Raw genomic sequence first — 26,242 nt, 5'->3', positions numbered from 1 at the left:
TTAGCCTGTCACCCATTCCATCCATCCATAGCATGATAGCTTTTACACACGGTTCGGGCTGATACTTCATTGAAACTGAGGCAACGGCCGTGTACACTTATCATCAGGACATCTGACATGGGCCTCTATTTATTTGTAAGGCTTTTTTTGTTGTTGTTTTTTCTCTCTCCACCACCCTTCTTTTACCAGACATGCACTGCTAAGCTGAAATAATTACCCGCAGTGAAAATAATCTCTTCAGTGCTTCTGCAAGACTCAGCACAAAACGATAGATTGAAGTGAAAAGAGAGTCTCCCTGCATGCCAGAATTAGAGTGCATCTTGCTAGTGAGTGTACTCTTACAGTGTATTAATATGGTTATCGACCGGTTAGCCTCTGCAATGCTTTTCTTTTTAAATGGCAGCAATCGGGTAAATTTACCCACTGGATGCAAAATAAAACATTACAGAGTGAGTAGATGGAACAGCTTTGACGAAAACTCTTGAATTGATGAGTTAGGATGATATTTTTCATACATACTGTGTAACATTAATTGTCCGTATTTTCTTCTAACAGTTGCATGAAGAGTTTTTGGCAGGGCGCTTCACCTGTATGGCCTGATATCCTGCGTTTTAGCAGTGCACTGCAGTAATAATCATTACAAAGAACAGGCATAGGATATTTTATGGCTTTTTATCCAAATGTTTCTTTAAAGGTTCAATATGCAAGGTTTCCATGAGCTTGTGTGCTTGCATGAAGTTTTTTTTTTTTTTTTTTTTTTTTTTTGTGGGAACCAGTTGTTTATTGACGTTAGCAGACTAGATTTCTAAGCTAACGGTAGCTAGTGTCGCATATTGTTGCTGGAATTTTGCACACAAATAACCCATACAGGGTGGGGAAGCAAAGTTTACAATGAACATTTAGTTGTTTTTTCTCAGCAGGCACTACGTCAATTGTTTTGAAACCAAACATATATTGATGTCATAATCATACCTAACACTATTATCCATACCTTTTCAGAAACTTTTGCCCATATGAGTAATCAGGAAAACAAACGTCAAAGAGTGTGTGATTTGCTGAATGCACTCGTCACACCAAAGGAGATTTCAAAAATAGTTGGAGTGTCCATAAAGACTGTTTATAATGTAAAGAAGAGAATGACTATGAGCAAAACTATTACCAGAAAGTCTGGAAGATACTATTAAAGAAGAATGGGAGAAGTTGTCACCCGAATATTTGAGGAACACTTGCGCAAGTTTCAGGAAGCGTGTGAAGGCAGTTATTGAGAAAGAAGGAGGACACATAGAATAAAAACATTTTCTATTATGTCCATTTTCTTGTGGCAAATAAATTCTCATGACTTTCAATAAACTAATTGGTCATACACTGTCTTTCAATCCCTGCCTCAAAATATTGTAAATTTTGCTTCCCCACCCTGTATATAGAAATGTCTGTCCAGACTGTTACCATGGATACTAGAAACCAACAATTTTTAGCTTACAAAACACTAGCAGACTTAAGCCGCTTTCACACAGCGCTTCTGTTACGGGAATATTTCGCCTTTATTCTGGAACGACGTCTGTGTAAATGAAATGGAATCATTTGGTCCCACCTTTTTTTTCTTTTTTTTTCTATTCTTTGTTTATTTGGAAAAGCAAGTTATACAAAACTTTCGGGTACAATTAAATATCCACACATCAAATTTGAAAGAAGATGCTAATCCAAGATTTTTAGTCAAATATGGGACAAATAAAAGTGGGCTGGAGGAGAGGGCTGACTCCGCTACTTCATCAACAAGATAAAACACATTAAGGTGTGTATGTTTACATTAACCTAAACAGGAATGTATATCATACAACTGTTTTCACATTACCAGTGTATTCAATTCACATCTCTTAGAAATTTAACATAGCATATCCATTTTATTTGGTCCCACCTTTATCCCACCTCTGGGGGTAGTAACAGAGTTGTAATAAAGGTGGAATCATGACTCTGGAACGCTTTGTAAAAGGAACACCTCTTGTTCCGCAACTAAGGTGTGACGTTTTGATGATGTATTGCGTGTGAGACCCCAGCGCCGGGGGGATTTAAAAATGAGCATTGGCCATTTACAGTGAACAAATATATCAACATGACCAAAAAGAAGTCGAACTGGAGAGACACTGAGATCTGCGAGCTGTTGTCACTTTGGGCGCAGGACTCTATCCATGCTAACATTTGTGGAATGGTGAAAGACAGGCTGACTCTGGAAAGGTTAGCAACATCACTATGCTCGGAGTATTTCTGACGCGGAAGTGATACGTCACACTATAAGCTGCACTGTGTCACCGCCACTTTGTTTCCAGAATGCAGGTCCACTGTGTAAAAGTCCAGCCTGTCTCACCTCTGTTATTCCTTTGGCTGTGGAAATCAGTCAACGGTGGAAAAAAGGTGGGATCACCATCTCGCCTTTTTTCTGGGATCTCTGCGTAAAAGCGGCTTTAGTTTTTAAGTTAACAGTTGCTGGTTGCCAACATCGATGCTAACAGCCAGTGTGCTAATTTGAACACAGCAAACGAGGGTTCATGTTCTGCAAAAATCTTCAACCTTGCACCTGCAACTTCTCTAGAGTGTAAACAGTGTGCGACATTAGCTACTGTTAGCCACAGACAGTGTAAAAGGAGTGGACGAAGCTACTGCTAAGTCACTCATTGTATTTTGGACAACTCTCTTTCGACCCAGAAATGAACATATATGGACTAAAAGATGGATCTGGGGAAGACAGGGTTTGACAGATGAAACTAACTAAACCTAAGCTCAAGTTTAGCATTTTGGCTCCTGTCAGCTTGGTGTTTTGGATCCAGAAATCACCGTAGAAGGCAAAACAGTGAAACGGTACTAGCTAACCTTAACTTGCTAACACAGTAAATGGTAACCATCATGAAACATTAACATAACAACAGGATTTAGTGATCTTATTGATATTGCCCCTTAACCACAATAACAATATAGTTGTATGTCAGAAAAACTAAATGTTATTCAATAAACAGAAGCTCCAATGGTTTGATTCAACAGGTGAGGCAGCTGTCAAAGCCTATAAAGCTCTAGAATATTTACAAAAGGTCCAGTCGTACATTTATTAGAAAACAATACACTGACTTAGTATTTCGAGAGAGATGTTAAATATTATTCTATAGAGCCAGGCTGTGTTGAAACCAGCAACTAGTGGTTATCAGTGGTATTACACTTTAACATACTTTAATGACTTTACTGTAAAAAAAAAAAAAAAAAAAAAACGCCCCCTCAACATTTGTTATATGTAAATTGTAAAATTCCTTTTTTGGTGTATTTTTTGATAAACAACAGTGATTTCATGTAATCAAATTGGTGTTTAAAGGGTTAAAATCATTACAATGACTGAACGTTTGGCAGATTGGAGCAGGGCTGAAGTTGTTTAGAGGGGAAAAATTATTAATCTGTTAAGTTTCTATCATAGTTTTTTGGAAGTTGAAATTTTTGTACTGAACGACTGAAGAAGGTTGTAAATTATACTGATGCCTGATGGTTTAGTCCCTTACTGTTAGCTTAGAAATGGAGTTCCCAGCTCAGTCCAAACTTTACGTAAGCGCACAAGCATGAGAAAATCATACAAACTGGTCCTTTGAACTAATTCAACAAGCCAACCAGGGTTCATGGTCGTGACAGGAACATGAAGCCAGAGTTGCTAGATTTACGGTTTGTTATTTTCTCAACACATCAGTGTCAGGACTTGACCCCCTTAGCAGGTTCAGTAGACTGTCGCACATCGGTCCACTCCTGCATTGTGCTCTGCAGTGCCTGGGTCCTCTCTTTATCCACCTGAACGTAGTCCACCTTCTCATCAGAGGTCACGGAGGATGTAGACGGCTGTGGAGCAAAGAAATAAGGCTGGAGTGAATCTCTGGCACCACGACAAACCCCCCCCCGACTAATGCAGTAACAGTGTTTGATCTTTATCCAAATAAAATTCTAGACTTTTTCAAAACTGCTATTTTTCCCTCCAAGACCTTGACTTTATGTACTTTTATACTTGCGTTCCTACTTTTTTGGTTGAGATTGTACCTGTTGTGTGTCGTAGAAAAGTTAATTTAAATAAATGCATGAATGAATGAAGGCATAATTTGCAATAAATTACGTTTTAATGACAGAAATGTTTTCAAAACATATGAAAATCATAAAAGTGCATGGATATCACACAAACAAGTCTGACTAGAGTCATTCCAGTACCGACCAGTTAGTGAAATGATATCAAGTTTTGTATTAACCCAACGGCCTAAAAGGTCCCACAGACTATTGGTGTCAGTTGGCATCCGTCCGACGTCTGTAAACAATTTTTCAAGAATCTTCTTCGAAACCGTCAGTCAGAATGACTTGATATTTGTTGTGGAACATCCTTGGGGTAAGGTCTACCACGTTTGTTCAAAGAATTGGGAAATGTTGATTTTTTTTTTTTAATTTTACAAATCCCCATTGGTTTATAATGGTGCAAATTTCAAAGTGCTATAACTTGAAAACAGTTGAAGATATTGATATAATTACTATTGGGAATAGATAGGAAGTCACATATGGGCTTTCATTTGGTGCCATACACCTTTGACCTTGAAAGGTCAAATCCAAGGCAATATATGTTTAGATTTCTAGAAACTTTTTCTCCAAACCAGTCAGCCAGAATCAATTGAAATTCATAGCAGAGGTTCCTTGGGTTAATGTCTACCAAGTTTGTTCAAAGAACTGAGAAATGCTGATTTTTGAATTTTTTATGAATTTCTGAAATTTTAAAAATCCCCATTGGTTTATAATGAGACAAAGTTCAAAGTGCCATAACTTCAAAACAGTTGAAGATATTGATATAATACTACTGGCAATAGACGGGAAGTCACATATGGGCTTTCATTTGGTGCCATGACCTTTGACCCTGAGTGACCTTGAAAGATCAAACGAATGCCAATTAATGTATTTAAATATGCTGTTGGACTACACAACCCTTGGTCCTATTTTATACTTTCCTCATGTATTTCTTATCTGACAAGGTTAATGTGCCTTTGAGCGTACTCTAAAATTCAACTATAAGAGAAACTTACTTCCATACTTTATTAAGACTTTCAAACAAAATTCCAGACTTTTTAAGGTCTGGGAAACAACGGTTTGAAATTCTGTACTTTTTAAGACTTTCAAGACCTGCACAAGCAAAAATGAGTAAGAAATGATCCAAATCATGGTTTTACTTTTCTGTGTGGGCTGGGCGACCCGGGCTGGAAGTCTAGCGCTAGATAGTCCACGTTGCCGCACTTCCTGGGGGCGGGGCTGCTGGTGCCGCTCACAGCTGGGGAGGTAGACGCTGGGTTCTGCTAATGGGGATAGAAGAGAGGTTTCACTCACACAGGGTGCAGTGACTAAGCGTAGCACGCAAAACAAGTGAATCATTACAACAAAGAACACACTGTGCTCTCCTGATCTCCCCTCCAGCTATTAGGACTCACCATAGCCACATAATTCTCCTCACTGTCTGCAGAGTCAGTGCTGGTGATACTTTGGGTGGAGATGGGTCGACAGTGCTGGGAGGACATGGAGTTCATGGCGGACCTGAAGCAAAACAGGCAGCGGTTGTAAAGTGCTTTTACCTTCTGACTTTAGGGAGAAACAGAATACAGTAACGATCTGCACCATCGGGTTATGTGTGTGAGCGAGGTTGTGTGAGCGTGAGAGTATGTGGTTGTCGGTGGCCTTGGGTAACCTAGACCGAATGACTGATATTAGACTCACATGGGCCGTGTCCAGGACATGGTGACTGGGCTCTTAAATGGCAGCTCATCAATGATTCCATTGTTCTTCAAATCAAGAGGTGTTGGCTTCGCTGTGGAAAACAAGAGCAGGCGCTTGTAAAAAACTGTCATTGTCTTCTTAAAAACAATAAATCTGCAAGGCTCGGTGGTTTGATTCCTGCTCTATTTATTTATTACTACAAGCGCTATGAGTCCAGTTCCCACTTTCAACTAGTAACTGCTGATAAATGCACAGTAAAGGATGTATTGGCAATAAAAAGTAAAGTTTTTACAGTGATATAACAGGTTTATACAGGAGTTAAACACAATAGACAATACACATCAGAGGAGTTTGATGTAGTAGTATTGATATTCCAAACTCTCGCCAGCAGGGGGCAGTCTTGTACCAGAACACACTTACTACCACAATGTATCCCCAGACTGTGTCACTCACTGAACAAAGTATAAAGTTCATTGTTTACACTCATCTGTATTATGGTATCATCAAGTTTCGGTCTTCAAACTAAAACTCACTGATGCCTATTTTAACAGTCAGTCAAAATAATACTGCGTCTAGTAATCTTCATATTCTGCATCAGCTGATAGTTTACATTATAGTTCTGTTTTTTAGACAGAAAACAGACACAGTAAAACCACAAATCCCCTCTGTTTTCTCTACACTTTATTGTAAATAGCTGCACTAAAGATCTATTTCAACAGCAACTTACCAAAGATAATAACATCACGTAATAACTATATACCTGCATAAACCTCATAATCAAACTCACCCATGTAGAAGAAACGCTGCCATTTTAGCATCAAACTCCATTTAGAGCTTTATCCACTGGTGAAAACAAAAACTTCTTTTTCTAATCATGTCTTTTCTTTGACTCTAAAACTTGTTCCTCAGTGGTTCTCATCCCATCTGGTTAATTTCTGACACTTTGGTCAAAGGCCCTGTGGTGTTACTTATCTTTACCATAAGAGACCACAACATCGGAGCTCTTTATTCTAAACACTAATGATAATTTTAGGTCATTTTTTTCTTCATTGGAAACTATAAATATATGTGGCCCCTTTACTAAACATTCTGAATCAGGTTGTAAACTGTTATCAAGTTTCTTGTAAATGCTAATATTGGTCTTAGAATCTGGCAGGACATATGATTATTGCACTTGTGTTAAAACATATATAGTGTTATTAAAACATAATAGTATAAATATGTATCTTATAAGAAAGTTAATAGCTATTCAGTAACACTTACTACAAGAACCTTAATTTGGTGCCGCTAAGAATGTTAAGACTATTGTAAGAGCCTTGTTTTCTATTAAAACTTATTGCAAGAAAGTCAAAATAAAGCACTAATAAACCAATAAACTATGCAGGCTGTAGAGATAACTTGTATCTCCATATAGTGAGTAAAAAAACTTCCCCAAATCAATACAGTTATGTCAGAAACTTACATTTTCTGTTGGGTTTGAGGTTGCGGTTGATGGGAGGCGGTGTGACATCACTGAGACGACTGGGTCGGTGACACAAGGAGGCGCTGCTACCCTTACGGGCAGGTAACGTTGCAGAGAATCCTGGGAAATCAAAGTGATGCGGCCCAGGGCTCATAGGAATGTAAATATTCTTAGGACTGTCAGCCTGGGCAGCGCTGAGCGGCGAGGAGCCAGGATTCATGGGGACATAGTTGTCATCTGAGTTGCCGCTGTCGGAGCGAGTCAGGGGGGCTTTTGGTCTCTAGTATCGAAAGGGGAAAGGGACACGAAACTGGTCAGTCTGAGCTCAGTACAGCAGAAACATGGTAAAACACAACCGGAGTAAATATAGTAGAAGCACAGTTTCTACTTTTAGTTGCGTTCCCAAAACAAAAACTTTCCCCAGGAACAAGGAACATTTCCACCACAAGGATCAGTGTCAAAATTTAACTCAAGGAACATGGTTTTATCCCCAAAAAGTCCCTACTCAGACTGAAGTAGTCTGGGATAGTTCAGGAGTTTTGCAGGTGGGGCCTTGCAGTACTGAACATTTCTGAATTACAAATGTAATGTATATGAAATGCTGTTGCTTTCTAACATATTGGTGGACCATTTTATTTAATCTTGCAGACACCCATCAATCTGAGACATCCTTTTAAATCAGAGGTATCAAACTCATTTTAGTTCAGGGGCCATATACAACCCAATATGATGTCAAGTGGCCCGGACAAGTGTCATAGTAAAAATGAAAATGGTAAAATCCCATTATGAAAATGTTTACGTCTACAAAGTTTCCTTAAAAATCTGAATAACATGAACCACCTGAAATGTCTTAAGAAAAACAAGTGCAATTTTAACAATATTATGCCTCGGTTTATCATTTACATATGTTCATTACAACTTACAGATCACAGTGGATCTACAAATACACAAAACATTTAGTAACAGGCAGAATATAAGTTCAAATTGCACTGACTTCTCCTAACGCATTTGAAATTGTTTATATTTGTTCGCATTTTTTTGAAAGGACCATTTATAAATGCAAACATTTTCATGTAATTTTACTTTTTTACACTAAAACAAAGAAAAATTTGGGGTTGTCCTTATTTATAGGTAATTATGATGGATTTACTGGTTTGATCCTCTTGAGATCGAATTGGTGGAACCTTAACTAAAATGATTTCAACATCCTTGATTGTTAATATCTACAATGCAATTTTTGCATTTCACAAATTCATCCCATGGGACAGATTGGACCCTTCGGTGGGCCAGTTTTGGGCTGTATGTTTGACACCTGTGTTTAGATTCTGAGACTAGACCTCCAGCAGTAAAAGTTGTGGGTACTTATGATAGAAACCATTGATTGCATTAAAAAAAATGGACACAGCAACATGACGCCACCCAATGGTTTTGAATTGCTGTTTAGCATTTTGCTCAAGTTTATCATTTTAACAAGACTTCAGAAGTGGTGATCAATGAAAGTTCCCATGCTAATTTAAACATAAACCGTGTTAAATTGATAAGTTCCTGAAATATTTGTGCATCAGTCTTCTTCTTTTGACTAGTTACTCTTATAATAGACTTACTAGAGGGTCCAACTAAAAAAAAAAAGACAAAAAAAATGTAGTCAGTTGGATGCAGAACCTTTGCGGAGCTAGCATCTAGTGACCATCAGTGGAACTGCACTTTCATGTTCTTCTGTATTTACTTCTCTGATGACAACACTGCTTTTTCAGTTTGTTATGTTGAGACAACAGTTAAAAGGACAAAGCGACTCACAAGGTAGGAGCTGAAGCCATCGTTGACCGACTCCACCGACTGGCCTGAGCTGTTGAAATGGATCGGACGGTGATGGCTGTTAGTTTCGAAGGAAGATCCTACAGAAAAAGATGAGACAAATCAGTATTTACAAAATGCCATTAAATGTAAGATAAAAAGAAGCTCCACAACTGAAAGAGTAGTGTAGAGAAGCAACACAAACCGCATATCTTGCAATAATGTCTGCAAACGAGGCCTGACATTTCAGGGAGTTAAATCATGTTTCTAATTAAACAAACAGAATGTGATTGACTTTTCATTAAATGCCTCACTGGTTTATAATTAGTCTTAGCAGCACAGGTGTATCAACAGCCCCAAGCTTCACTAACAAGGGTCACAGGTCAATTCTCATCTTTGGCAATATAAGTCCTGGCCATGAGCTTGGCAAAACAGAGAACACAGAATACTAAGAGGCCATGCATTGTGTCTGAGTGTGCTTTTTTTTTTTTTTTTTTTTTAATTGCTTATCAGCCTGGAACGAGGCATTCTGGAGCAGTTTGTATGGCTTGAATTTCATTAGCGTCTCAACAGAACAGTGTCTGCTAGACTGGCTCCTTTGTTTCTGCTCAGCTGCTAGCGATAAATCAGTAAAATGAGAGATAGAGGAAGAGGGAAAGAGTGAGAGAAAGAGGGGGAGGAAGAGGAAGTGCAGAGTCACTGCAGTACCACAGGAAGATGGAGCGATCGAGTCAAAACTGCACAGGAAAAGAAACTTGAAAATTTCATCAGAATTTCCCAGCGTGTCCCCGTACAGTACCATAGTAGCCCTTTGGTGGATTCGTAAGCCATGGATGGTATTCCGGGCCTCGTGGTTGCTATGCACACCATAGCAACCAGTCAACCAAATCTGGCAGAGGCTGAGTTTTGGCTAAGGGGATGCCCTTAAAACAGATGTTTCAAGGGCTCCAAGGGGTACCTCAGATCACCACAATCTTCTCACGGCACAAGAGAGGGGACTTAGTTGAAAGTGCCAATATAAATTTTATCTGATAGTGGTGGAAAATGGGGCAATTACATGAAACTTGTGTCATTATGAAGCTCAGAGATCAAATTCTCCAAGTCATTCTAAGGAATATGGTAACACTTGTGACGCCCTGGATGTAAATGGTCTTGTGACCCATTTAAAGTCTTCATGTGTTAAACCATGACAAAATAATGTGTCTCCAATGAAGGTTAGGTTTGATTGCCTTTACCACATCTTTCCACTGTAAATGAATGGGAAGTTTTCACAGTTTTTTCATTGCCATGGTTACTCAAATCCCCAAGAAAAGTCATGGCACGCCATTCCCGAATTTTTCACACATCTCAATGTGTGATGTTTTCTAAGCTGGAGGAATAACTGCAGTGGATTTTGTCTGGAGCTTGGTATAAGATGTGTTACATTTTAATGTGGCTTATGTTTGCACATATTAAGAACATAATGATTTACAAAGATCTGTACGAGGTGATTGAGGCTGTGTTGTAGCCTTTTAAACCCAGATGACCCCAGCGTCTACACTTCCATCTGTGTTGCCATGGCAATGCTATGTGATGTTTGTAGCAATGTACACACTCTACACATCCATGTAATCAGAGGAACATCAGTTGAATGTCAAACAAAACCAACTGTTGGACAACTGAACACAACTCAAAGAACAACCAGTTAAATGAGCAAATATCTACAACATGTTAACAGTCTAAGACCAGTGTATGTCATGAATAATTTCATAAAACAACAGACCGATGAGACAAACTGTACCGCTAAGCTAACACTAAGCAGATCCAACAGTACCAGTATTATTCCTCTACTGATAAAACTCACTGATGAAGCCAAAGAAGAGAAAAAATAAATGTTGCATTAAGAAGTGATGATTACGAATTTTGTCTTACATTTGCATCTGATTATAACTCAGTTTTACATAAATGAAGCTTTTGCTATCAGGTAATCTATTGTTTTTGTATTACATTGAAACAACTCCCACTAGAAACAAATAGTCCAGGATCAAACACGTGAAGAAATGAGTATTAATGAGGTACAGTTTGTTTGGGGAATGGTTTACCTCTATGAAGACGGATGTTCTCTACAGCGGGGAGTGTATTCCTGCGTGGGATGACCGACACCGTGGACGTCACCTCTCCGTTCTGGCTCCCCACAGACTGAGGACTCCCCCACTGACCTTCAGACCCATGGCTGGGTTTGGGCGGCCTGGGAGGAGGAGCACAGGACGACTCGGAGCTGGAAGGCGTTAAGGCATTGTGATTCTTATCAAACGTCCGAGGGATCTGATAGAAGGATCCGGGGGGCGTAGGAAGGTCATAATTGTCAGTTGGGCGCTCGTTGCTGTGCATGGTGGCGAGGGTGTTGCACGGCGTCTGGAAGGTGTACACTTCCTCGTTCTCCAGCTCCGGCTCGCTGAGGCCACTGTGAGCCGGTGCCTCGGAGCTGTAACCCCGTGGAAGGACGTAACATGCCTCCTGGGGGGAGTCATCATGCGCCGGTAACTGGTGCTTCCCCGGTTTGGGTAGGCTGTAGAAACCATGCAGCTGAGCGCCCATACCATTCAGACAGTGAGAGAAGCCATGGGAGAGCTTTTGCACAGCAGAGTCGCTTCCTACAAACAGATTGCTCCGTGTGGTCTGAGAAAAACTGGCACTTCTGCAACACGGGAACAGACACACATTTCATACATCAGTTAATTGCAAGCATTTTCAACATTTCCACACATGTCTCTCATATTTTAGTAATGTTGATGCCCATCTACTCATGCAAAAACACTGAACAAAATACAGTAATTGGCGGTTGTCATCTCCTGGTCCATGCCAGGAAACAGTATTTGTTGTATTCATGTGTGAAACTGCAGCTGTCACATCCTTGTTACACAAAATTCCATAATTTACAAGACCCATATTTCCAGACTATTTAGATTTTCTCAATCCTATCTCACATTTGAGTGTCAATATTTCGAGTTTAACCCTTTCATGCACAGTGGTCACTACAGTGGACAGTTACTCTACAGCTTTAATCTTGTATATTCATGGGTTTTGTTGTTTTAGTTCCATATCAACCAACACAGTGGTCTCTTATGCATCATCTCATAAACTGCAATTCATACCATTATTGTAACTTTGCTGTTCTTGGTTGGTTCTTGAGTGGAAATCAATTGTTAATATTTATTTTTTGCATATTATCTCCATGAAGTGAGTAATAACTAGTATTAGAATATGTTAAAATGTGAGAAAACATCAGATTGGCTGCATTTAACATGGTTTCATTTCACTGTTTTTTTGCTTCAAGAATAAAATTCATGGTGTAGCTGAGTGGACATTTTTGTAACTCCATGAAAAACAGGTTGATTAAAAAAAAAATTCAATCACATTGTCTTTTTTTTCATGCCTAAAGAGGAATAAAAACACTCAGGAAAAAAAAATCTTGATTAAGGTTCTAATAATTCATGCATGAAAGGGTTAATATACAGATTTTTTTTGTATCCAACTGTAGGCAAGCATGTTTCACTCTGCCTATGTATGTTATTATGGTGGCCAAAAATTTAAAAATTTTCAGAGTTGTTGCTGTGGCACATGTAAATAAGCACCAAACCCTGGACGACATTCCAGGTGTGGAGGCAGCTCTGTGTGGGAGTCTGCATTCACTCACAAACCATATTTGTTGCTTTGCTTCTGACACCATCAAGCCTGTTCTGAGCTACACTCTTTTACTCAGCAGTAAATATTTTGGCTGCTCTGGCTGCCTCTTAAAATATAATGAAGAAACATCTAAAAATGCTCTATATTAGATTTTAGAAAACATACTATTAAAATACTCTGGGAAAGAATATGTCCCATAATCTATTTCCTTTTTTACATATTTATTGAGATCTAGAAGAGACTAAAATTAAATCCCATGCTTGTGTTTCTGTTGGTAATTACAGATATATAAGTCTTTTCCCTAAAAAGCCACTAGATGGCACTGTGGCTCTTCAGAGGTAACACTCTAAAGCACATTTAAAAAACATCCCAGCTCTTGATCAATGTCCGGCATCTTTATGCAACGATAACATATGAATTCAATATGAATTCAATTTGCTCACATGTCGTTACATGTTGCATGTTGACACTGAGGGCATCTGTGTAAAGAGGGAACGCACTACGACTTTCCCATAGTTGCTCAGTCGGGTACCCAGGGGACACGGCTCATTTATTCTGGCTCCTTTGTAGGACTTGACCTTGAGTGCCAACCCTACAGCTGAGACATTTCTAACCAGTTAGATGTGCAATGGGCCAACTTAGTTAGCCAATGCAAAGATAAGATGGCTCCTTTAGGTCTGCACGGAGCTCCATTCAAGTGGGTTTACGCACACTCTGTAGCTCTACTGCAGATCCGCAATGGTTATCGTCAATCCTGATTATAAATGGAACAATTTCAAATGAATAATACATCGATGTAATACCATTAATATTGACATAACATTTTACTCTTTCTGACTCCATTTCTTTTCCATGTCAGATGCCATGCTGCGTTTCATCAATTCTTCCATTTCCTCTGGATTTCAATCATCAATCAATACCCTTGTTCGTCAGTCTAGCCCTCCCTCCGTGGGGGCTTTTTACATAGTCAGTTTCATACCACTGGTCATCAAATCAGTGGAGTTTCATTCAGATGTGAATCATACCCCGCCACTAGATTTCTGTCTTAATTAGCGGACCCACTGAGCAAGAAGCTAGAGAGGGAGTGACAGAAATATCTGCATAAAGCTGATGAGATGGATTGTGAGGTTTCATTCCCTGGGTTTCGCAGAGGTCCAACACAGCAGATTTATGTGCAAATCATGTGGCTGAGAGGGCAGTTCCACTCTGGGCGAGTCTAAACCTATAGGAGTGATGAATTGCAGCCTCAACCTCATTGATCATCTACTGTGCCGGCTATCTGCTGAATGGCATCATTATTAAAGCAGCCTTAAGATTCTTGGAAGCAGGCATGATGGCTACAGGAGCTGAGCTGAATCTTAAAGGAAAAGTCAGGAGAGCATTTAATATAAACACTTGTTCCTTTTTTTTTTTTCAACGGTTCAGTGTTGAGCCAAGATGGCCACGTCTGTTTAAATACATAGACTCATATAAAGCATATTTACATTAGTGATCAGTCAGTTGTTTAAACAACGGTTTGATTTGTGGTGAAATTAGACAGAGATTTAGATTTTTTTTTTTTGCAATAATGTCCTTGTATAACTTGAATGTTTACATGTGGGACAAAATATTAACATAGGGACACATTGTACAGTGTCTTATTGATTCTAACTCCTGTTTTATCACTTATTTTTGCTTTTTGTTTTGATTATTTGTCTTAATATGATTTGTATATTTAACATTTCTACATCTATTGGTTTACTGCTACTATTCGAGATGTATTTGTATTATTTTTAACTCTCATCTTTGCATCTTCTAATGTTCTGCGGTTTGGTTTTATCATTTTATTCTGTTAGTTTTAACAGTTTTCATTCAAATGATATTCTTTCTGTTTTGTCTCTTTAATTCACTTGTTCAATTTATGTGTTTTTCTTGACTGCGTTGGGTTTTTTCTGGCTGTACATTGTGACTCCCACTTTGTGCAGCACATTGTGTTTCCGCCTGGAATGAAATGTGCTATATAAATAAAGTTTGGCTTGCTTGCATTGTCATTTTTTTGGGGCGACACATCATAATAATATCATATTGTGAGTTTGTCTGTGATTCACTCTCACTCTCTATTATTCATTGCTGAAGTTTAGAACATTCCCACACATACAGAACATGTGCTGTATGTATGTATGTATATATATAGGAGTCGAATCATATATAGTAAACAACACATCAGTTGGATATTTTTCCGCCTATAACAGTAGTTGTAACCCTCAGGGACCTCTTCGCTGAGGAAACGCTATAAACCTGTAAGTTGACCTGCATTAAAAGATAACAGGAAACTAACACAGGACGCCTGAGGGTTGTGACCTTTACCGTGCACTCTCTGTCTTCCTGCTCATACACTGGTGGAGGAGGAGGTAGTCCTGGGGCGCGCTGTTGGACAGGGAGCCGTGGTGCGTATGGCGAACAGGCACATCAAAGGTGAACAGCACCGGCTGGCTGGAGTGGATGGGGACGGACGATTTGCGATCTCCTGTCAGAGGAGCCAGGGGGCCCGAGGCATCTGCTCCGACAGAACGTGGCATATGGTGCAACCTGCCATCTGCAAGACAAGACCAGCTCAAGTTATTGATTATTGGACTCGCAAGACTCTTTATTTATTTTGTAAAAACTCATTCCTGGCTCGCTCTCTGCATCAGTTTTGTGCAGACAGGACGTGCTGTTCCGCTTCATCTTAATTTATATTACAGAAGGAAACCATGAGCCAAAAGCATTTAACTGTTTTCCTTTTGTAGTCTCAATCCTTCAAGTCAAACGGACATGAGTAGTTCATCTGAGGATTTTAAACCTTTACATGACCTTGCTTTGCTCAGAGTCTTGTATTCAGTTGCTTTCAGTTTGCTTTCTAATCAATAGAGAAGAGGGATATGTCTCAAGGGAGGAGAGAAAACAGTATCCCTTTGCTTTTTTTGGGCTGCACGGTGCAAGCGGTTCAACTAGCACATGATCCAAGAAATCCTTTTTGACCAGGGTCAGTGTGCTTTGTTTGATTTTATTGAGCCGACCATTGTTTTGCGCAGCGGGACTGTGCGAACAACATGGCCTTACAGCTTTGTTATCTGCATTGAAAGACTACAAAGAAAAGACAAATCTGAGATGGGGATGCTGCAAATAAACTGGGCAGAGGGCCAGGATGAGGAGGCACACAGTGAGCTGTAGGAGTAGAGAGTGGGCGGCCCACTGATCCATCGACCCATGGTGCTGTGTGCAACACTAACGGATGGGACAGAGGAAAACAATTCCAGCAGTCATCTTCTACTGGAGCCAGTCTGTGTTGGACAGTACAGGCTCACATAAGCACATTTACACAAGACCATAGGAACATCTTGCATCTTGTGACATATTTATTTGCTTATTTTAGTCTGGTATAGTAATTGTTTTAGATCATTATGTCAGGTATATATTTACCAATGTTTTGTTTTGTACTTCCTGGACATGCAGTTTTGCACTTGGTTTTGTATTCATTTTGTATTATCTTTGGATGTGTTTTGTTTGGTTTGTCTGACTTTATACAGTATGATTTTATAACTAGTTGTGTATGGCTAACCATTAAGGTTATTATTATTTAGAAGGGGGCAGGAAATATAACATTTTCTTCATCCTGCTCCTTTTCAAGCATGGGTGTGTATATGTTTGTTCACCTGATGAGTATTGAATGTCTGCTGATGAAATGCACAGCCATGAATGAAATAAATGAAATGAAATAAACATGTATAATTCAAAAATGCTGTGATTAATATATGGTCTGTTTTTTCAGTAACTAATCAATCATTTAATCTAGAATTTAAAAAACAGTGGAAAATAAGCATAATGATGGCACTTTAATCATGTATGACCACAGTTCTACAAACACAATTATATTATCTTATATTTGTAATTTAATAGACTGGCATTACTGTTCAGCCTTATCAATAGGCAGACATCTTTGTGTGTCAGCAGCTTGTTTGAGTATTTGTTGTTATTTTGTGTTTTTTTTTATGTGTATGGAGATATTTTATAAAATGAAAGTCATCTGCTTTAGTGTGAACCATGGACTATTCATATGAGGTGAACAGAGTCATTACAACATGTCCCGCTGGCTTCTGGGTTACTGTTTCAGAGCCATGAGTTTATGTTTTGGTCATTGGCATCTTGGCTCTTTGGACCCAGAGGTGACCAAATCTGAATGAAAGAAAGAAGCAGTGGAAGTACAAGAAATGCAGGGTGAACTGATGCTAATTGCAGGCTTAAAAGGTTAAGTCGCTCTCTGCATTTTAACCACAATACACACACAGCACCTAGCATTAGCAGTTAGCATTAGCAATAGCACACATTTGGAGCAGTGAGCTACCACTGAAGGCACCTGAGGACAAACTCCAGATCTGTGGACAGACAGGAGAATTAACGTGTATGTACCTGTTTTTAACTTCCGCAGTAAAAAAAAAAAAAAAAAAAAAAAAAATGTGTGTGTGTGAGTGCAGTGTGCCACAACTAAAAAGATGTTTTATTCAATAAACAGTAGCTCAAAAAGCTGAGCAAGCTATTAATCAAAATATTTTACTTCACTTTTTAACCACACTATATTTCCAAGATTTAGATTTTTACTGCAAATGTACTTTATAAAAGATAAGATATGATAAGACTTTATTTATCCCACCATGGGCAAATTTCAGTTAACAGCAGCAACATACAACAAACAATCACAGAGAGAAAAGACAGGTAGAAAAACCACACGATTGAAAATGAAAAATATAAAGAGAAAAATTTTTAAGAAGTGGTGTTTATATAAATATCTATATAAATAAAGAATTTGATATCAGTTCCAAATATTGATCATTGGTTTCCCTTGTTACTAATCATGCGTATTAGTATTGACTCTCGACCCGTAACCTTCGCTAAGCTCTAAGCTATGGGTCAAACTGCCCATTAAGAACACAGCGACGTCTTGTGACTCATGCTATGAGCCGACTATACACAGGAACCACAACCACTGTGAAAAACAGGAGACACACAAATGTGGTGTGTGAGCATGTGTGTGGTTGACTGGTGTGTGTGTGTGTGTGTGTGTGTGTGTGTGTGTGTGTGTGTGTGGTGGTGGTGGTGGTGGTGGTGGGGGGGCTACTATGAAGTCCGGTTAGCTGAATGAGGTCACGTCCATGCCTGAGGGGAAAAGGGCCTCTGCAGGGCTGTGGGGTCTCCAGGCCAGTGGACATCAGTGAGCTACCCAGACCCAGGGCCACGTACACAGGGACTCCCCCCAGTGATCCTCAATTACACCATTGTTCTGAGCATCCTCACCCTGCCTAGGATGGTTAGGCATCATCTCCTTTCTCTGCAAAAAGCTTTGTAAAAGCTTCCATCCACTGTGGTGAGTACTAGGACCGACTAACATGGGTAGATATATTGATTTGTTGTACACAGACAGTGCCCCCCCCCCCCCATAACTACAGTGGTGAGCTGCATGGAAAAACACATGACGACTTCAATGCACAAGGAGACAGCAAAACTAAAAACATACAGTAAAATGTCCTTTGTTTGTGTGTCTGTGTGTCCTGCATTATTTGTGATCAATGGCCACACGTGACTGTCACAATCAGAGCGAGATGAAAGATGGCCGGTCCGGTCTGCTGATGGAATAGCCTACATGGCTCATCACTGACACTAATGGGTCTGATGATGTATGTTTCCACTGGGAAGCAATTCCATCAAGTCAACCACAATACAGAAATAGAAAAAAGAGCAGAAAATAAAAACACTGGAAACACTTTCTCGTGGCTGTGTCTAGTAACATTCTTTCCACTGTCTAATGTGGCGTGAAGGTGAGAAATGAATTGGTTTTACAAAGAATAAACTGGAAGACACTGGTAAAATAAAGCATAGCTATAGTTATTATAGATATAGATTTAACGTGTAACATTCACACACGCTCATGTGGTTATGTCATGTTTGTGTTGCAGTCTGTTTTGTGTTGTGAGTCGGTCATTTGTTGACATTAGCTAACTCCATTTCTAAGCTATACCTGCTGTCTGGTTTGCATTCATCCATGATAACAGTGTCCTCTACACCAGTTTTTATGCAGAGGACTTCAGTGAGTTTTTCCACAAAAATCACTTGAGCTCACCCTTCTTTAATGCCTTCCTTCTGGTCCTTTGCAGTAGCAGCAGGGTGCAACACAAGCCATTGTTAGCTTAGAAATGAGTTAGCGAGTCAGCTAACAGGCTGATGCTAACAGACTGAAAACATGATTTGTTCTGTGTGTGTTTCACTATACTGCTTCTTGTCAGTTCTATGAATTAATGAACAGAAATGTTTAATGTTTTGCTTCACTAGTTACAGTAATATTATATTTTTTCAAATACATTTATGGGTGTCTTCTCCTAAACAGTAATCAGCTAACATTAGCTAGTGAGTGAACACTTGCTAATTTTGGCTAATAAGCTAAAAGTCAAAAATTGAGGGCTTTTGAGAAAACATCTGATGCCTTTAATTAATTAGTTATTCATTTAATGATTAACTACTTTTTATAGCAGTACTTTTCTGTATTTTATTATAGTAATGTGCTATAAAGTATAACATATACCTTTTTTTTTTATTAGCACCACATGTCTGAAAACTTTTACTAAAGAAAAATGTGTATTTATTTAATACAAAATAAGAATGCTCCGTTTCTCCACTTGTAATAGAAAGGATCTCCAAAAACACATTTTGCCATACTCTCATACATGCATGGAACACATCCGATTTTACATAAAATTCACATGCAAATCTTACGTCTTGAAAACAGATTAAAAATGTCAATTAATTAATTTTCTTTTAGATGTAAGGAAAATGACAAACAACTGACTTAAACTACATGAACTAAATCATATCTTATGCCAGGTTTGCTCCTGGTTTTTCACCTTGAACAGTGTAAATCAAGGTCTTCCTCATTTTACCTGAAAAAACTTCAACAAAACCACTACAGCGAAATAAAATAAAACATAAACTTGCCAATTCCCCTACTTACGCAATTGTAAAAATGAAGTAAAGCTGAAACGAAATCAAAAACTGAAATAGTAAACAAACATGAAACCTAATGAAAATGTCTGAACTGTAATGAGTTTGAACCAAACTTTAACCTTAACATCAAACAAGGACCGAGTTTTTCCCATGACATTCCTGAGCTTGAAACAAACATCAGAGAATCAAGAGCGATCCATTAAAAGACCCCTTCAGTTGTCTATTCTGGGTCAAAGAACGTCTAAGTTCATGAGCAATTTTCCAATTACGCTCCATAATACATCACCTACTGTCTCATCTGTTCTGTGGCCATAATCTAATAGAAGTCGGCTGCTGGTCTCAGGAGGCCAAAATTAGAACCCTGCTGGGTCACCGAGGACAAGAACGTCTTTGTAGGGTGCTCATTTCCTCTCAGTCCGCCCAGAATTAGACTAGGACATATGATAATCTAATCTGAGATGAGATTAAAAATAGAGAATACCATCAACCTATTGAATTAAACGGGTGAGGACATGGAGGGACAATTATCAGTGTTCGACAGATGAACATTTGCATCAGGATTACAATCGCTTTAATATTCCAGAAGTGAAAAACCATCAGACATACACCTGCCTTTAACTGCACGGCCAGAAAAATGCAATTTCCTTAATGGCTTCATATGAGATTGCACCTTCGAGAGAAAAAAAAAAAAAAGAAAGAAAGATCACCTCTGAGTAAAGACAGCTACAACGGGTGTCACAAATATGTCAAAGCACTACAGGGTGGCCCCGTAATGGCTGAGGGCCCCCGGGGACACAAAGGTCAGACCATCTCCGGGTCCCACTGGGTCCTGTCAAAGTGTCCTTGAGAAAGACCTCAACCTGCTCAGTGGATTTAAGTCCGATCTCAGGGAGAAAATCAGCTAAAAGCCTTCAGATTTATATCATTTTCTTACCTTACTCAACTAGAAACCAAGTGGAAACAGGCGGAGCTACAATGATTTATCAATTGGCAACGATTTTAATAATACAATCATGGAAAAAATTATTAGACCACCCCCTGTTTTCTTCAATTTCTTATATTATTATGAGAATAAAGTCGTAGTTTAAAAAACTCACAACTGAACTAAAATAATGTCGTACTTTTATGACATTCAAGTCGGAATATTTTGAAAATAAATTTGCACCAGTGCAATAAAAACTCAGTTTAGAAATTGTAAGCCTTAAGCCTTGTTGATGACAGAGTTTGCGGTTATAGCGAAGCAGCAAATTTCACTTCTGTTGAACCGGACGACTTATGCTAATGTGTTGATGGTGGGCGGGCTAATAGGCTCGGTGTTTCGCCATGGGTAATCTCCAAATGAAAGTAGAACCTCAAAATGTTTCAAGTTCTCCATTATGCGATGAGTGGGTACAACTTTATTCTTGAAAATTATGATATTTTTCCCACCTGTTTTTAAATTACGATTTTATTCTTGTAATATTATGGCTTTATTCTCAAAATATGACGACTTTAATCTGATTTTTTCTTCGGTTTTACCTGTTTCTATAGAATAACCTTTGAATTTAGTCAGAACGTTTATAAAAATCTACATGACCAGTCAATGAAATATAAGAAAATACCTGATTTTCATTGAAAAATGCAAAATTCAGAGCATAATAATAATAATAATAATAATAATAATAATAATAGAAAAACATTTACATATGGTTGAATGTAGAAAAAATGTCATTTGGGAGTTGCAACGAATACAGTCGCAGAAAAAATTATTAGACCACCCCCTGTTTTCTTCAGTTTCTTATAATATTATGAGAATAAAGTCGTAGTTTAAAAAACTCACAGTTGAACTAAAATAATGTCGTACTTTTATGAGATTCAAGTCGGAATATTTTGAAAATAAATTTGCACTAGTGTGATAAAAACTCAGTTTAGAAATTGTAAGCCTTAAGCCTTGTTGATGACAGAGTTTCCGGTTACAACGAAGCAGCAAATTTCACTTCTGTTGAACCGGACGACTTATGCTAATGTGCTGATGGTGGGCAGGCTAATAGGCTCGGTGTTTCGCCCATGGGTAATCTCCAAATGAAAGTTGAACCTCACAAAATGTTTCAAGTTCTCCATTATGCGACGAGTGGGTACAACTTTATTCTTGAAAATTATGATATTTTTCCAACCTGTACAATTAGCAATATATATCACGATATAGTACATTTTCTATCAATTCAATTGATGAATAGGTATATAAATCATAAAATATAAGAACCCTTGTACAGAATAGACACAAGGTGTTTGCTCATACAGTTTCTCCTTAATATTGTGCAACATTTACACATATGTAAAAGTGAAAATATGAAAAAAAAAAGACTGGTTATTTTATTATAAAGATACTGCAATGTTTTTATGTTATATAATATTTTTGCTTGTTTTTTCACATTTCATAAGAAATAGGTTATTTCTTGTTGTGAGAATTCAGTATTTTAGTGCCTTAAGTTTGGGTTTTACCAACATCAGCAATGATCAGTGTTGATATCAGCTGATGGTTGATGCCAAGAACAGCCAAAATCAGTGTCGACACATAAGATGTAATGTCACAGACTGATGTTTATCTGCTGTGTTGTATTCAAATTTTTCTCATCAATGTACGACTGACTTAGAACTCATTCCAACTTAATATGTTGACCAGCTTAAAGACTTCAAAACTGTTAAATTATCCTCCTGAGACACAGTAAGTAAAGGTTTTGACTTCCTTACATCACATAATTACCTTAATTGTAAACAGCATGTTTTTCAGTTGCCTTTTTTCTTTTTCTTTTTTTTTTTTTTTATGGAATGTTCTTTGCAGTGGACAGTAGGGGGTTTTCTGTTTGTTTTTTTAAAGACCCAAACAGCCACCAGCAACCAAAATTATCTACTTATCTACAATATCTACTACCTGTTGATCCATTAGTCCTATCAATCCATGTAAATAATTGGTGTAAAATGCAGTTTTTCATCTTTTCATGGTCATCAGATATGACACATTCGGACATTCAGAGGCTCCCTAGTTACCGTGGAAACACCATCATCTTCTACAACATTGATTTGCCAGTAAAACCTATGGCGTTGGATCAACAACAGTGGATGGAGACACTAATTTATACATTCAGTTATTGATATTGTTGCTGAAAAAGTCACTTTTTCTTCAGTTTTCTCAAATAGCGTTTAAATTTACTCTGAGCTTTTATGAATGTCGACATGATCAGCGAAATAAATATAGGAAAATACAAGATTTACACTGAAAAAATGCAAAATAAAGAGAATAATATTACAACAAGAAAAGCACTCAGAGAGCGCAGACCTCTGCCAAAGCAGATCAGTGGGCCCCCGTGGGCCTCCATGGCCCCTGTGCCCCCCCCCGATCACCACCAAAATGTACTAATTTCTTCCTTGTGCCAGTATCAACATTTCCTGAAAATTTCCTGAAAATCCATCCCTAACTTTTTGAGTTATCTTGCTAACAAACAAACACGCATGCACACAAAACAAAGTGATCACAATACCTCCTGGCAAAGGTAATAAATTGTGATAAATCATGTAAGAAAGGCTACATATAGAGAAAAATTCATTTGGGAACTGCCACAAAACTAGCCCTGGGTTTTTATGGGTTAAGTAAAGCTGTGAAACTCTCGTCCACTACAGAGGACATAAATGCATTGCTTGGTCTTATAATAAATCTGTTTCTTAGATACAAGTAGGGTAAAATACAAATAAAGACAAAATAACATCAACTATTGGTCAAAATGGTCACTGTGGTCAAAAATCAGCTTTGTTTCTTTGTAAAACTGTGCAATCCGTGCATCCATATTTTCCACTAGAAACTGCAGCTAAATGAAAACGTCAAGCCTCACGCTCCTGACATGGATGCATTATTTGTTGTATGGATGATGGATGCATGCATTTGAGAAGCACTGGCTCTTAAAAGCCATGTTGTGTCCCAGGAGGAAGCACAGAAAGAGCCATTTGCATGTCTGATTTGTTGGGGGTTGGGACCAATGCATAACACAAGTAAATACAGTAGAAGCCCGCTGCTGCAGAGATGGGCTCAGCTTAGAGAGGTACTACCACTGTAAAAATAAAAAAAATAAAAAAAATACCCAGCATCCTCGGTCTGAAGTGAACGGAGTGACATGGCTGTTTGATTCTCCAGCCGTGCATCAGACAGAGCAGAGACAGTGGAGCGTTCCCTGATCACATTACCCCTCTGAGCCTGGACTCTCCACGGCATCATGTGAGGAAGCTCCGCCCCCTTCCACTGCACTGCAACATCAATTTGCCTCCAAACACCGGACTGATCAATCACCTAAAAGGCTCAGGCTGGTCAGGGTGGGGCCGCTGAATTACACAGTTTGGCTCAAGTCTCAAACAGGAGCCGCTTTTCGATGTTCTGACCTCATTCCTGTAAGTCTACTGGGGGGGGGGGGGGGGTCTTGGGGAGTGAAGCAACAATAGGTGGATGCCAAAGTAAAAGTTAACAGCATTCAAAATGAAGCTGGAGTGTTGTTGCCCTGTGCAGACACCACAAGAGAAATACACTCTGACAGTGTGTGATTTATATGATTATTTATTTCAATTCAATTCAACTTTATTTATAGAGCACATTTCATGCACAACTAGGTGTGTATATTGGCAAGAACCTGGAGATACGATAAAAATCACAATACTAGGATCACAATACAATATATCACGATACTGTTAAAAAGGCAATTTTTTGTTTGTTTCTTTTTTTTTTCTTTTTTTTTAATGATTATTTCCAGTGAACCCCGCCTTCACCCCTATGTAGCTGGGATAGGCTCCAAGCGACCCCCGTGACCCTAGTGAGGATAAAGCGGGTTCAGAAAATGAATGAATGAATGATTATTTCCTGGAAGAATTGAATTACACCAGAAATATGCACAAATACTAAACACATTTTTATTTGATCACAACAGGATCTAATGCTATATCACAAAATGCTCCTGTGTTAAAAGTTAAAACTTAAATTCTATTTTACAGACAATGCAGATTAATATTCTGCTCAAATGTTCATTTTCTATTAGGTCATAACTAACATCATAACATTATTTTTGTATAATTCCAACAAAAGAACTACCATCTGCCTCTCTCAGAAAGTAAAAAGTGCTTTAAGGATGCTTCAAATAACCTTTTTTTTAAATAAAACAGTGTTACAATAAAAAAAATATATAAATAAAAAAGAAAAACAAAAAAACAAATATGAACCTCCACAATATCTGCATTTGAATAAATACCTAAAAATATTGATACGGTATTGTGAAATGAAATATCACAATATATTGCAGAACCGATATTTTCTAACACCCCTATGCACAAGGCAAACTCAAATACTTATGTGATTTATACTTCAGTTGTATTCAAACAACACTGGATCAAAGCTTGGATATGGCTCAGAAATGTACAATTATCACAATGAATCCTGAATCACTTTTCAGATTTTTGGATCCGAGTAAAAAGTTGAAGAAACCAGGCGGTTATTTCTGATTTTAAAACAATTCTAATGGTAAGAACATGACGAATAAACACTAAACAGCGCAATATTTCAGGAATGTAGAGGTAGAACATACGGAACTATCCAACTGATTTAACGCAGAAGGAAAATATATCAAAATTATTATAATGAAAACTGCTTAAATCACAAAATAAAGATGTTCAGTCATTAAGGGTATATAGTTTTAGTAAAATAAAGAGTATTGTTGGGGATGCATTGATTACAAAACTCTTGGCTGACACAATATTTAAAATTACAACTTTTTAATCTAGTTTTTATGGCTATTTCTACTCTCTTATGAAAAAAAAAATAGCTACTATTTTATTTTTAATTCATATATGTTTGTGTGTATATATGTATAAGTGTTTTACCTTATTTCTTTTATTTTTCGTAATCACCTTTTTTTTAGTTGAATTGTTTTCTTTAACTATTTCTTTGTCCTTTATTTGGGTTTTTGGGTGGTTGGTGGTGGGTGAGAAGGGAGTTGACATTCAGGTGTGATAATCGATGTTTATTCTGTATTTTTATACCCTATGATGTGTATCACACTGTCTAACATGTTCAAAATCTTCTATAAATAAAGTAAAAAAAAAAAAAAAAAAATGCTATTTTAACATTATTTAGTGGTTCATCACATTATCTTTCAATGAACACCGACTAAAACAGATACATTTATTAAAAACACGTTTAATATAACACAAAAAAAATTATATCAACCACTGCCACCAGTTAAATTTAACCACTCATGTTGTTGTAAAGTGCTATATGATTGATTGATTGATTGATTGAAAAAAAATGTCATATATTAGCAAATGTAAGTTGATTCTGATGCTAATACAATGTAAAATCATAAATCATCTATAATGTTGTGAAAAATCCCCCAGATCTATGCAAAATAATGAGAAAAATATAATGCAATAGCGATAATAATTGTGTAAAATTATCTCATCATATTATCTAAGGTTAGAAAAACAACTCAAATCAACTCTACAATACAGCAGCTCAGAGATTTATATTTTTATTTTAGA

The 26,242-nt window shown here is 37.9% G+C and overlaps 1 protein-coding gene across 3 annotated transcripts in view; it reads right to left on the bottom strand.

Annotated features, from left to right (window-relative positions):
- Nucleotides 1-3,168: 3,168 nt before the first annotated feature.
- The window catches only part of gab2 (GRB2-associated binding protein 2), a 132,569-nt gene continuing 109,495 nt past the window's right edge, over nt 3,169-26,242 (bottom strand). The window contains exons 3-10 of one of the 3 annotated variants that reach the window (XM_030152335.1): nt 15,029-15,257; nt 11,098-11,693; nt 9,020-9,117; nt 7,223-7,502; nt 5,761-5,851; nt 5,478-5,580; nt 5,223-5,345; nt 3,169-3,864 (exon numbers count right to left, since the gene is read on the bottom strand). In XM_030152335.1, coding sequence (XP_030008195.1) covers nt 3,721-3,864; nt 5,223-5,345; nt 5,478-5,580; nt 5,761-5,851; nt 7,223-7,502; nt 9,020-9,117; nt 11,098-11,693; nt 15,029-15,257 — 1,664 coding nt within the window. In that variant the 3' untranslated portion in view covers nt 3,169-3,720. The remainder of the gene's footprint in view (nt 3,865-5,222; nt 5,346-5,477; nt 5,581-5,760; nt 5,852-7,222; nt 7,503-9,019; nt 9,118-11,097; nt 11,694-15,028; nt 15,258-26,242) is intronic. The other 2 variants (XM_030152336.1, XM_030152337.1) reach the window with 2 other exon arrangements.

Source organism: Sphaeramia orbicularis, chromosome 13 (assembly GCF_902148855.1).
Source record: "Sphaeramia orbicularis chromosome 13, fSphaOr1.1, whole genome shotgun sequence".
NCBI classification, from domain to species: Eukaryota; Metazoa; Chordata; class Actinopteri; order Kurtiformes; family Apogonidae; genus Sphaeramia; species Sphaeramia orbicularis.
This window is presented reverse-complemented; position numbering and strand designations above follow the sequence as displayed.